Here is a 13774-nt window from a genome sequence, read left to right as displayed (position 1 = left end):
CATCCAAAGTTGGCGTACCGTCTATAATGATATTGATTATATGTATTACTACAAGTGAAACAAAAGTCAAAAGTCAAAATCGACTGTTTAGTAACGTGTTTATTTTCGTACGATTTTATAATAAATAATGATGATGATAATAACCATTTTTCGAAAATCTGAGCGTACGTGGTTTCTAGGTGTCTTCCTAAATAAATATTTTTTAAAATTAATGGGACAAGATCGGGGAGAAAATTTTTATAGAATTCCGTAAAGAATAGTCCTACGAATATTTTCTAGCAAAAATCACACGACATGTTTTACCTTCTTTACGAAAAGCTTAATTAAAGTTATAAGAATTTTCGATTTCGCGTTTTAACAAACGGATCACTTTGAATCAATAAAATACGATAAATAATAAAGTGTAAGAACCGCTAGGGTGCCAAAATAACTAGTACACACCTTGAATTAAATGATCCATCGCAAATTATTCAATTTTTCGCTTTACAATACGTTGTATAATGTTTTCCCTTTATGCGCATACTTGAGGTTATAACACAAGAAAAAGTGACGTGTCGGATTATGACGGAAGGAACATGTTTTGTTTCAATCGATGTTTAGTCTTTTTTTCTGGCGAATGTTCATGAATAAATGGTATTTTTAAAATAGATTCATGTAAACAGATATACATTTAAAAAATATTGATTTTTTAGTTTTTGCCCTCTGCCGACGCACTGTGCGTCGTCTGTGCTGTTGACGACAGCCGTAGTTAAAGGGTTAAAGGTATTCTTCTTATGTTTGCGAATGACAAGACTGACTATCAATTTCTCCATTCTAGACACCAACGCGTCGCCTACTGTGCCACCGAAACAACAAAAAGAACAAATGACGAGCTGCTGGCAAGGGTGAGTCGCACTACAGTTTACAGTTGGTCGCGTTCACGTTCGGTGCAAATGGAGAACCGTCGAACTCGGCGGAACGAGATTAATATTTCCTCGTTGTCGGGAGCCTGGTAATCGCGGCAGCGGGATAAATTCCGTGGCGCGTACGTGCGTTGCAGTTTTCGGGGGATGCACCCGCCGCGGATGCATCGTTGCAACGGCACGACGCGACGCGAGAAAATTCTCTGGGGCCGGGTCAGATGCGATGGAATTTTCTAATCGTCGTTCCATCGTTCCCGACGGCCATTACTCGCTCTCGGAGCGCATTATCCTTGTCGCGGGTTGATGGCGATAAATCACGCGTGAAACATGAAGAGCCGAGGCTCTCGGATTTTCGGAACGGCACGCGCGCGCGCACAATTGGTGCAGCGCGACGGCGCGGCGGCGGCTAGATAATCATATTACCGAGCGCGCGGATACGGAAAAAAATGTAAATCCCGACGGTCCGTAAATCGGCCAGGGATTAGGCGAATATTCGCAGCGGCCGCGTCGCTCAACTGGATTAATTTCACCGACAGATAATCCGCGCCGGGTATTTTTTAATAACACCTTCATTAATCAGAGCCGGATCGTAACGAATGCACTTCGAGATTTAATATGCAACGCCTGCCCGCCGCTGCACCGAGCTCTTTTTCCGGCCGAGACTCTTCTGCAATAATGCACGCATCGTTTTCTCAGCTATTCCCCCTTCACGGTTTTTTAACGACGCTCCGTCTTCATAATCCTTTTTAATGGATTTTCCGTGTATGTTATTAGCGGCGGTGCCCGCGAGTTTGCGATTTTATTGGCGAAACGGGAAGAAAGGGAACAAGGGTGCGAGAGAATAATCAAGCTGTCTGTCTTTAGGCGGATTTTTCTGTCGCGTTTTATGAAATTTTATGGGATGTTTAATTACCTTACGACTGTGCGGAGTAACGTAGACCGTGCTTCATTATGGAACGTGATTATTACCGAGGTTGGGGGTAGATCTCTCCTCCATTGTTTCATTCGACACCTGCAAAAAATATCGAGTGATAAGTTCAATAATACGTCTAAAGAACAATAACCTATAGCTTCATTGTATAAAATGTTTGCCCAGCTTTTCGATCCTTTCAAATTACACGTTCTCATTGTTGTCAGAAGTGCATAAAATTCGCGGTCTAATTATCATTAATAAATTACATTCATCTCAGACGTGCATTGATTTTCGGAGAACAAGAATGGCCTTGCACAAGCGTTTCAAAGTGACGACGCGCGCTTTGTGGCGGCCGCGAGGGAATTCGGAAGATCGTGTGCATGTGTTCAGAAGTATAATTATATCGAGGAGGTATCGAGCGACACGCAGACGCGGTAATCAAGGGAGTGACGCTTAATTATTGTCGCGTTACGTAGTTCGGATCCGCAGCTCCTCCCCAGGTAAAACGATAAGCATATTAACGGACGTTGCGACAGATAACGCCGGTAAGAAACCCGATGAACCGTCTATCGATCGCCTCGCCGAGTTGATGACCTAATTATACGTCGTCTGATGTTTCTCTGGCAAGCTCATTACGCGAATCTCGATTCGAAGTTCCCTCACTTAATTAAGGCATCAGACCTGCCCTCCGTCTTAAGGAGACGCTTCTTTCCCGCTCCTTTTGTCTTCGCGGCCATTCATCCCCCTCCCCCCGAGATTCGCCGCGAAACTTTCAATCTGACCGTCGCGAGGAATTTTTATTGTTGCCCAAGGATTATTATTTGCTTCTTCTTTTGCCAAGACCCCGCCGCGTTATTCAGCAATTTTTAAAAGCCAGAGAAATGTTTCCAATATTTTTCATTTAATTGTTATTTGTACGTAGAGAATTTTCGAATGCTTTTAAATTGAAACCCCGATACCTTCCAATTTCCAGCCGTATGTAAAAGTTTTCTGAATATTTTCATCGAAATCTTGTCTAAATATTCTCCCAGAAAATTAACAGTTTTTTGATCGGACATATTGGAAAGGCGTTCGAAGGGCAGCGGGGGTGGCGCACACCCCAACCCCCAATTCCTCAGGCAACAGCGTTCACCGGTGCCACTTAATCATCTCCCGAGATGAAAAATGATTTCTACGCCCGTGTAAGTACTTTTGCGAGTCTACGTTTACTCTGCTGGTTAAATAATGATAACGGAAAAATAGTGTTTCGCCCTCCCCCCACCACACCGAGCTTTACCGGGGAATGATTGATATTCGTGCTTATTAAATTCAGTCTCGGGTTGTTATCAGCCGTTTCAGTCAATATTGCAAGCGGACTGCTGCCGGATTTTTATGCAAATTCCTCTGGGGCTTTCGTAGGTGCAATCTTGTGTTTCGAGAAAGGCAGCGCCAAGGGAAAAATGTTTATTTGCCGCGCTAATGGCTTCGGCAGATAAGAAACCGCTTAAGAATTGTACCAGGTCCTGAATTGTTTCACTTTACTGCGCTTTCGAGAATTTTACGGGCTGTAAATGCATAAAGATCAATTGCGATTGTTGGGTTTCGCGGAATTAGGTTTCCTCCACAAACGTCGAGCATGAGTCAATGTCGTTGTACGATTAAAAATAATTTTCTCGGAATTTCTGACAAGCGCTCCGCGTCAAGAAACGTCGCTTTATCAGACTGATATTCATTAAAGAACAAATTACACATTTACTCCGGCATTTTGCAGCGAATTCGATTAGTTATTCACGATGTTTTTTGCACGTATGAAAACACGCTCGTCGCGTTTTAAAAATAAATGAGATTACTTTCCGAACGACTCAATTAAAACGCGTATCTCGCTGCGACGAAATAATTAGATCGGCTATGAGCATGCATTTATAGTACACTCGATTTTACGCGGGCATAATAAAAATGTAAATCGCACTAACCGAATCCCGTGAAAATAAGTTCACTAAGAGAATATTTCTGGTATCCTTTTGAAACGAAGATTTATGCTTTCATAACATATTCGATCGCACAAAATACTGGAAAATGCGAAAGGCGGATTAAAATATTCTGCATTTTTATGTCGCTACGACTGCGTTCAGATTCTTCAGAAAGAATGTAAAGCGTTCGATATCGATTTTTGCAATGCACCTTGATGCATCCGTTGTAAATAGGACACAATATTCCACCACAATTTTGTACGATTTTATTTACGGGAGGAAATCTAATAAAATGTATATGTTATTTATATTTTTCAAGAGTGTCCAAGTATTATTGCGGGTACAGTGAATCCAGCAGTCTCTGTGAAATAAAATCGCAAAGATCAGGTTCGAAAGGGGCGTGGAAGGGATGAAACGTTGTCTGGGTGGTTGGGGGTGGTGGTGGGGTCAACGTAAAGCAAATAGTGGAGAGAAGAGAAAGAGAGGGGTACGATCATTTTGGCGCGGCACGCCGACACGGGGGGTACATAAATGCGACTAGACGGCCAGAACGATCCCAATATGTCAGTCCCACTTTCCCCGAGATAAACTCGAGGAACGTGTACGGAATGCGGGGGTGGTTCTCCAACCCCCACGCTCGCTGTTGTACCATTTCGAGCGTCCACTCTCCACGGCAGCGGCGAGATTGTAAAAGTTCACTGATGAGATTATCGATCGGGGGAATTATTACCGCTCGGCCGTGCACCGACACGGAAAATTTACCACTTTACGGCGTCCAACGTTTTGTACCTGTTCCCGCCGGTTTCCCGCGATATTACTAACTTCCGTTGTAGTTCGACCGCGACACCCGGCCACTTTATATTGACGAAAATTATCGGAGGCGAACTGGCGCCCCGTGCCGCGACGATAAATTAATAACGCAAGAAACAAAGGAGGCGGGGGTGGCGGGGGTGCGTCTTCCAATAAATGCAGTGTCGCTGCGGGTCTTACTGGGGCTCGCAATTATCGATCTAGGATGCTGCATAAGGTACCAATGTGCTGGGACCATCGGATTACTCCGCTCGACGAAATTAAACTTCTTTCCACTCCGTTTTTTAAATGCGAAAAATTTATTTGACAACATTTAAGTACGCAGTGTAAAAATAGAGGCCTCAACCTCTAAAACGAGGCTACGCAGACCATCGTATTATTTTTTTTCGCGGAGCTACAACTGCTCGAAGATCAACACTCTATCGGGTCGGAACAACCCCATAAAGTGACACTATAAAAAGCAGTCATTTTCTAAGTTTACGGGGTAGTACGTAGTCAAAGCTGGCGTTCAAATTTCTATTAAGGTTCTAAATCTTTCAAAGTATCTTTTCCTGTGGAACAAACTTTACGAGTTTCCTTTTATCGCGTGCTCTAAATTAAGAAATATTTCAAGCAGGAAATAAAGAGTTTAAAGAGTGCAGTAGAATGCCAGGGTAGAAATTGAAATTGATTAGTGAGTGAACAAGGCAAACTGGAATAACGAAGGCAACGTTGCGTGTAAGGGCGGGGTTCAGCGAATTAATGGGCGAGCCTGTTATTAAACCTAATTCAGACATAATTTGTAGGGGTTGAAAGAACAGGAAAGCAGAAGAAATTACAAAAATTAATACGGTCGACGGGGGGGTGTTTAAATTTTCATTAACTTCCCGAATCTTGGGAATTATTCTCCCCGGGGAAATTAACTTGATGAGGCTCGTTTCATCCAAGAAAGTAGAATAGCAAACAATTTTAATCGGAAATGAAAAGTTTATAAATTAACGGAACGCGTTGAAGCAAAATACAAAGTAGAAAGTTGGTAAATGGTTCCGAGGAAAAATAAAATGCCGGGGATGATGTTGCGAGCACAGAATTCGATTAGAAGAAACGAGAGAGAAATCCAGAAATGAAAAATCCGAATTACAAATGCAGAAACGCGCAGAGGGACATTCGTAACAGTCAAATAAATAAAACGAACATACGAAGCGCGTCCACAATTTGGCAACAGGGAATTTTTACGCGAGGTAATCGAAACGAAAGCATCGATTTCGCCGGATGATTCACCCTATGCTGCTTCCGTGTCAAACTCGCTGAAACGTTGCGCCTCATCCCTTTTGTCGCTGTGCAACATGCGAAGTGTTTCAAGAGATTATTGTAACTCATGGCGACTCGTGACAGAACGCACGTTTGAACGTATCGAGCGACTGGCAGAGTTCGATTCTTCAAGAAGTATTCGAAAAAAGAGTTGGTTGTAATTTCCTTCTAGCATCCTGGTCATTTTGGAAAATGATATTGCTTCCGTAGGATGGTGATGCCATTTTGAACTCTGCTGTATGTAAATATTAATTAGTTAGTTATTGATTTTGGGTTTTCAGATGTTGATTGATTTGATTTTGAATGTGACGGTTGACAGAGTAAGACGTTTTTGTAAATCTCAGACGGAGATTTGTGAATATTCAGACGAAATATATCTTCGATCCTACATTTTCATAATTAAAAGCAGAGCTTTCCCACCCCGAAAGTTCTGGTTCCCCCGAAAAAATGAGATTTGTAGAGACAGATAAGAGGAAACGGAGGGGAGTATGAACGAACCAATTCGAGGGACTATAATTTCAGATTAAAGCACCGAAGCCAGTGGGTCGAGAGCCTGTGGGGGGGACATATTTGCCGGCAACGAAATTGCAAACGAGCCTTAAAGCGAGCCAGACGGGACGGATCATCCGGACGGTTTAATTCGAAACTTCAATTTCGGCTTTGGTCCCGGCGTTAAAGTGGATAACACGGGCCGGTCCCGGGCTCGATCGAACACTTGGACACGTGCACCACCCTTGCGTTTACACGAATCGCGAGGGAACACCACGAGAGAGAGAGAGAGAGAGCGAGTCCGGTATTTAATGGAACGGGATCATGTCGTGTCGCGACGAGATGCGAATCGGCACGCGAGAATCGGAGGACCTGTTTCTCCTCTGTAATGATCGGCACTGTTTGCATGAACCTGGACCCTGCATAGTACATTCCACCCCTAAACGGTTTTTGTTTGCACGACTAACGGGACAAGGGGCTGCTAATGTGATTTGTAATCACACGGCGATTTGGCTGTTGCTGCTGGTCCGCTGCCACTGTGCACTTTAGACAGTTTTGTATTGGTGTCCTGATTTTTAACGCATTCTCCACCTAATTTTTTCCGAATTCTCCTTTCTCACTCACTCGTTTCCATACCGCACACATACACCCGCTTGACTACGCTTTAAACACTCCAATTTCTGCTCTATATTCATTTTTAAATTCCTTTGTAATTCATCCTCCACATTTCAATCTTCCTTTTCGCATATCAATTTCGATCTCTCTCTCCAGCAGCTACTTTGTAAGAGCACCTTGACACCCAGCTTCCTCGCGTTCAAAAAGCACTTTCATCCCCTCCAGGAGCGAAAAACCTTCGCCAACAGCGCGAACACGCAAAGTATTCAAATTCCTGGTATTGTCAAAGCGACAAAGCGAGAGCTAGTGTCTTCGTTCCCCGGAGGAACCCGACTCTTTCTTTCTACGGGCGAAACGGACCGTGACAAAGTGTCTGTTGTCTCTGCGAGAGGCTCAATGGATGCCGATAACTCGGTTACGGGGTCCTCGGTTAAGGGTTGTAGCCTCGTGAAAAAAATTGGACGACGATCCAACTAGCCTCGTTTTACAGGGTGAAGGCTCTATTTTCGTCCCCATCTTTGATGTTTTTTTTTGTCGAGTTGCAACCAGTCTTGCCCGAAAAAGTCATCGAGTCTCCTACCCTTAATTCTCCGTCCCCATCGACTCCATCTTCAGTGGAGCATTATCTCTCGATCGAGACGGGGAAAGTTCGATATTGGCATCGTCTTTCGGAGAGGATCTGCTCGGAGGCAATACCTCTCGTCGTCGTCGTAGGAAACGAAATAATACGCGTGTTCACGATCCGATGGAACAGGGAGAGAGAGAGGGAGAAAGCGGCTGAATTGAAAGGTTATTGTGTCCCATTGGACTCGTACGGAACTTTCGGCAGACAATACGGTCCCCATGGTGGCCTAGCCGACCCTCGATGAGTCGTGGCCAACGTAATTTGCAATCGACGCGAACCGAGGAGAGTAATTTGCGCGCGGCCGATTCCGCCATCGTCCGCTGGATACCCTGTAAACGGACGGCCCCGGACACTTGGGATGATAATTAAACATTTAATTAATGCAGCGCGTAGCTTCCCAACAACACGCGCTTTGTTCGGGTAATTGCGAAAAACCCCGGGTTATTTGTTGCTTGGCCAATCGACGTTAGAATAATTACCAATGGTTTCAATCAATTCACGAACAATTTTCTATCCGACTGTGAGCACGGTAAAATTTGTTGGCTAATTTTCTCCTCGCTGTCGACCGTCGTAAAAGAATCGCATAAACATCCGGGGCAGTCGCAACCGCGGCCGTATCTCTCGGATAAATGATCGTTGCATTTTTTATTCCCGAGGAACGGTCCCGCTGGCCGTAAAAGAATTTTTCATTCCCCGGGAAAACCGAGTCAAAATTCGCCTATTTTTAACATCGCCCTTTTGCTTCAATTTCGCTCGCCGCTGTTCAGCGGAATTTATCAAGGGACCTTTTTTCTGTCTGTTTTACGGTCCGTTACGAGAATAAAAAATCGTCGGCCGCGCACGACCGTAATTTCATAAATTTCTCTGTAAGATCTCGGGGTTGGCGCGACGGCGCGGGGGCTCAGAAAATAAATCCGCGGGCTCCCGTAGCGAGATGGAACCGTAACGAAAATGAAAATTGGGATTGAAGTCGACGTTACTCCTGACAAAACAATAACCACAAAGACTAACATACAATTGAAACGAAAACATCCGGAATTCTATTTAACCAAATTACTTGATGAATGTTCAGGGTTCGGGAACACAGTAAAGTTTAATTTAATGCAAAGCACGTTCCGCAGCGGCCAACAAAACACTATTAACCATAATGAAGATATCAAAGCGGGCGACTGAAGACACTGTCGCTGTACCTGCGGTAAAGAACATCCGCGACCATACAATTTTACGAGACAGTTACAAGAACGTACGGGCGGGGTAGTTTCCACCGTGGGAGCTGACGTTAAATGTCTCTTAATAGTAAACTTACCACCACCGGTGAAAATCACCGGTTCCACATTTTTTATTTTACAATTATTGGAATGATAGAAATGATATCCTGAGAAATAAAATCTAAATTAAATCAATCTCGTCATTTTTATAAGAGGAGGTATAGCGTTAACTTTCCTCTCTGCTGTGCGAGAAGTCTTTTCGCTCTCTTGGATTGTTAATGTCGCGTTGGTTAAAGAGAGAGAGAGAGAGGGGCGTAGCAGCTTGATCGGGGTAAAACGGCACGGGGACCATTTTTAGTGGGGCAGGAGGCCGCGTATTCTCCGAGAGAGACAAGGAATAATCACCGTTAATGGCGGGACATCGGTATCGATCGGTTTCGGCATTGTTGTCGCACGAATCAGCGACGGCCTCATCCGGAGCACCCTTATTAAGAAGACATCGATTCCAATCCCTGGAAATTCGTCCCCGATACGCTCGCGCTTTCCGCACGCGCGGCCCATTGTGGCGGCACTATGCTAATCGCACGCAAATGCCCGCGGATTCGGGCCTCGATTACTCCGTTCCGATACCGTAAACCGTAACGCAAGCAGTGCTCCGATCGTAACAGATTTTCTCTTTTTCAAAAATCGTCCGACTCGTCTGTTTTTTAATACTCCGCTTAGAAGTGTACATTTCTTGCCGGTTCCCCCATCGATCGTTCGCCGGCGGTTCTCGAACTGGCCTCGACTTGCCCGCGGAATAAGAGTGTGGCAGGTGCTTTAGCCCCGTCCGGGCGGTAAATTTCCCGGATTTTATCGGCGAAAATTTAGAGACACCATAAAACCGCGCGTCGAACGAAGACGCATGTTTATGTGTATGGATATTTCCGGATACTCCCCGCGACCGGTTAAAATATGCGAGCGTCGGCGTTGTCGTTGGCCGAGGGGGTTTTACGGTCGCGTAAACTTTCGGCGAAAGAAAGAGCAGAAGAAGAAGAAAGGTATAAGTACATAGAACGATGCACTTCGTTTTAATAACCGGACAGCTTTGAAACTCTCGGAGAGGTGATCACCGAGACCATAATCAGAGAATAAAGACGGATCTAACGCCGCGAGCATATAAAAACACGTGTCGCTGGAACAACAACCCTTACGCCCGGAAATATTTCAGGAATTTAATATAGAAATATCCTCGCGGGAATTTAATATAGAAAATTTAATAGTACACACTGGAATGTCTCTTCGCGTTGTATTTTCTCTTGATAATAGATCGCGCCACGCGGTATCTTGATTGCAACTGCGCATTCGATGAATAATAACTCCATAAAAATATCGTCTTTTAAAACAAGCCTAGCTACTAGAATATTCCCCGACTTCTGACGAAGTTACAGCAGGTCAAACACGAACAACTTTATTAAAGCGAAAGCTCAAACCTCCGACAATTTCTTCTTATGTCTAGCGCGAAATTTCCATTAATTTCCGGCGAAGTTTACGAGTTCCGCGAGGCTAGAGCAAACGAGGATTTAGTGAAGTCCTTATCGGTCTTTCACGCGTTACAACAATCCCGTGACCGGAAACTTTCGGCCGAACTTCCGAGGCTTGGAACATCGACGTTTGCATTTTGCTGTCTTGTCAGTTTCACCGCTAAATCAGGATCATTTCGGGACCATTTTAGGGTAAAATGGAATCAGAATTGTCAAACAAAATGTTTCCAGAATTTCCAGAATCCGAGATGAACGAATCCAAGTCCAAAATAGATTACATTTGCTCGGTAATGGGTTGAAATGGGTTTGATGACAGCGCAACAAGGGGCGTCAGTGGTTCGAGATGACCGGAAACCAATCCACTCAGGCTTCATGAAGAATTCAAGCCGGGTATCGGGGTTTTCTGCGGTCTCGGGCCGCGGTACACTAATTCCTGCGGATCGATCGTCGAATTCAGAACCAGCGATCGTTCCAGGCCACGGGACGCAACGGCGACGTCCACGCGCTTTAATTAATTCCCCCTTTGCGTCTCCGGCGGTACGTAAACGACGTCGGTGTGACTATTTCAATTTAGATCGGTCGGACCGTAATTATTTCATCGGAGGAGCTCGCGCGAAAATCCGCCGTGTCCGATACGATCCTTCCCGTGGAAATGAAACCGTTGAAGAAACCACACGATGCAGGATTTTACAAGATTGAAAAGAGTTTGAAGAAAAATGTACAGTAGTTTTAAGGGTAAACAGTCTTCTTAAATATGTAAAGTGTGTAACAATGGCGACTGGTCCGTTGGGCGCAGCTGTTTGATAGGCGGAACGCTTATCTGAAAGTGATATGAGCTTCCCGGGGTGTTTACCCTGTCTAGTTTCAAGTATTCTGATACCGCAGCAGCAGTTGCGACGGAGCTGTTGCGGAACCGTTTTCTAAAAGGACAGGATTACGACTGGAAACCCCTGGCTGTTGCGGCTGTCAGAATCTGGACACTGGTACCCACATGGGTTTCCAGTTCTCCGGAGAATCACGCCGAGCGTGGAAGATACCATCGCAGGAAACAGTGACAAGTCTAAAAATTATATAACTCCATAAGTCTGTTAAAGTGTATATTTGAAACGGTACACTTTCGATAAACGCAGAAGAAAAACGGATTCCTTGGAACAGACGCAGCAGGGAAACCCTAATGAACCTGCGGTGAGGCATGGAGCTCTTGGCTGACCGAATTGGCCTGCGGAACTATGCGAGTCATTCCCAAAGCTGTCGGTTTATTCGGTCCGGAATCATTATTCAAGCCCTGTTCGGGTCGAGGGATCCAGCGAGAGAGGAAACAGAAGTGGTTATTGGAGTGGACAGCGTAGCAGGAACCTCGGGGGTGTAGAACAGGAGAGAAACCCCGCGAGAAACGACAAAAGCAGGGAGGAAGGAGGAGAAAATGAAATACGAAGGGATGAAAGGAACGAGAAATGACTGAAATAGATGGATCTTTATTACGCGGTGCAAGGTATTGTGCGCGCCCGGCGAGCTTAGATACGGCGGAGGTAAATCGAGGATGCTATCGAAACCGGGGATAAAATGGATGAAAGCGGCGGATGGATGGGTCCGACCGAGATGGATGAAACGTCGTGGAAAATGGGAAATAGCTCTTTCTCGCGATCTTCGTTAACGATTCGGTGCGATCAAAATCGTGCCGAACGAGATTTTGATTGGGGGTTGGGTATTTTGTTGTCGTCGGGGATGTTTATGGGAATTGATAGCGTTGGGGAGCGGTTTGAAGAGTTTGGCGATGACGGAATGTGATTTAACATCGGTGCAGCTACATATAGAATTCGTGGGTTGGCAAAATCGTGGCCGGAGAATGCTGGAAATTTTCGGGAAAGCAATTCGATTTCCCTCGGAACAAGGGTCGAAATTTCTCTGGCCGTCGCCGGTGAATGTCGCAATTTCGCCGGTATTGACGTCGCCTCTCGGCGTTTTCGAGAGGGCCAACGAATTTTTCTGAATCGAACGGTAAAAGACCTCGCGCAACACGCGACGCGGCCTGGGACAAGCCGAAGAGAGAAGGCGAGAGGTCAAATAACGAAACGAAAGCAATGGAAACAGAGAGGGCATCCGTTGTTCGCCGCGTTTGTTCGCGAAACGAGCTCGGGAACTTGCCTCGTTCCACGGCCGACGAGGAAACAGTCGCTTAAGCTAACGCCCGGGGATCGTCGATCCAGACGCTGCTGGATCAACGGGGATATCAACTTTCCGAACAGGAACGAATGCCACGACTCCTCTAACTTGGATCCCGAAGCTGCTATAGTTCGATGCACGACTGCGGCCAATGCAGTTTTCCTCGGAGCATCTTCGTTTTGGAGAGACAGCTTCTCCGAGGCTTGTCGATTATGGCACGGCGAGTGGAATGCTAATCTTGTTGGCGGAGCTGACGGCACACTTCCCGGAGAATTAGAGATCGCAAGAGAGTTTCACATATTTTTACTTCCCCGCTGCCCGATTTGATGATTTGATGATCAACTATCGAGCCAGACGTCTCTCGGCGAATCGGGTCAACCGGTACGGTTTTAAACGTTTTCTTATTTCAGAAACGGTCGATCATCTTCGGGTAATCGTTTCCCAATCGACCGGAACGCCCATTCATTCCCGAAGAGGAACAAAAGGAACGATTCCGCGCCGGTGACGTATCGCTCGACATGAATACAGTTTCGTTTCGCCTCGGGGCACCCTCGTTCGCTTTTCTTTTTTATTTTTCTCTTTCTTCCGTTTTTTTTCTTCACGTTCCGTTTCCACCGGTCAGGAAACCACCGTCTGTATTTCTTACAAGAGAGGAACCGATCGAACTCCCGGGCATTAGCGACAGGACAAATCGATGGATTAAGGTCGGACTCGTACACGATGGACCTCGTTCGAGTCCTCGTTTCTCCTCCTACTACTTCGCTCGCTCTAGAAACACGTTTCTACGCCGTCCCCTTCTAATTACCTGTTCCTTCTGGCTCACCTTCGAACTCCTATTTCGCTTCCTTACCGAACTCATTCTAATATGGATTTGCACAAAATCACACCGGAGACACCGACAGGCGATGATTTCAGATGTAGTATTTTACATGCATACCTTCCGGCCCGACAATTGCCATCGAGACAGTGGCAAACATTTCGGCCGAACGAAGGCGCTCGTCAAACCGCCAGAATCCAATTACAGCGACAATTGCGTTTTGAAATTAATTAACGCGGCTGTCCCCCGCGTTTATTTTTAAGTGTCTTTGTTGTCTTGCGCCCGTGGACGTGTAGGAAAATAATGAGAAAAGGACAAAAGGCTGTCGCGACCGCATTGTCGGCCGCGGCGAAGCGACCTCCGCATAAAGGGGAACCGGAAACGATGTCGATACCGCGTGCCAGACTGCATCGCGCGCTTTCAAACCGGCTTTTCCGACGGGTTACGGATTGCTGGAACCGGAAAAATCG

At 45.7% G+C, this 13774-nt stretch overlaps 1 protein-coding gene and 1 long non-coding RNA gene across 4 annotated transcripts in view; one reads left to right on the top strand and one right to left on the bottom strand.

Moving 5' to 3' along the window:
- Pgant2 (polypeptide N-acetylgalactosaminyltransferase 2) overlaps positions 1-13774 on the bottom strand; it is a 219775-nt gene that overhangs the window by 5115 nt on the left and 200886 nt on the right. For all 3 annotated transcript variants that reach the window (XM_076441295.1, XM_076441293.1, XM_076441294.1), the window contains one exon: positions 1816-1914. In XM_076441295.1, coding sequence (XP_076297410.1) covers positions 1816-1914 — 99 coding nt within the window. The remainder of the gene's footprint in view (positions 1-1815; positions 1915-13774) is intronic.
- LOC143217258 (uncharacterized) overlaps positions 251-13774 on the top strand; it is an 88211-nt gene continuing 74687 nt past the window's right edge. Inside the window, exon 1 of the long non-coding RNA XR_013010759.1 lies at positions 251-884. This is a non-coding gene — a long non-coding RNA (uncharacterized LOC143217258). The remainder of the gene's footprint in view (positions 885-13774) is intronic.

Source organism: Lasioglossum baleicum, chromosome 16 (genome assembly GCF_051020765.1).
Source record: "Lasioglossum baleicum chromosome 16, iyLasBale1, whole genome shotgun sequence".
NCBI classification, from domain to species: Eukaryota; Metazoa; Arthropoda; class Insecta; order Hymenoptera; family Halictidae; genus Lasioglossum; species Lasioglossum baleicum.
Note: the sequence above shows the minus strand (reverse complement) of the source record. Positions and strands in the feature narration are given on the sequence as shown.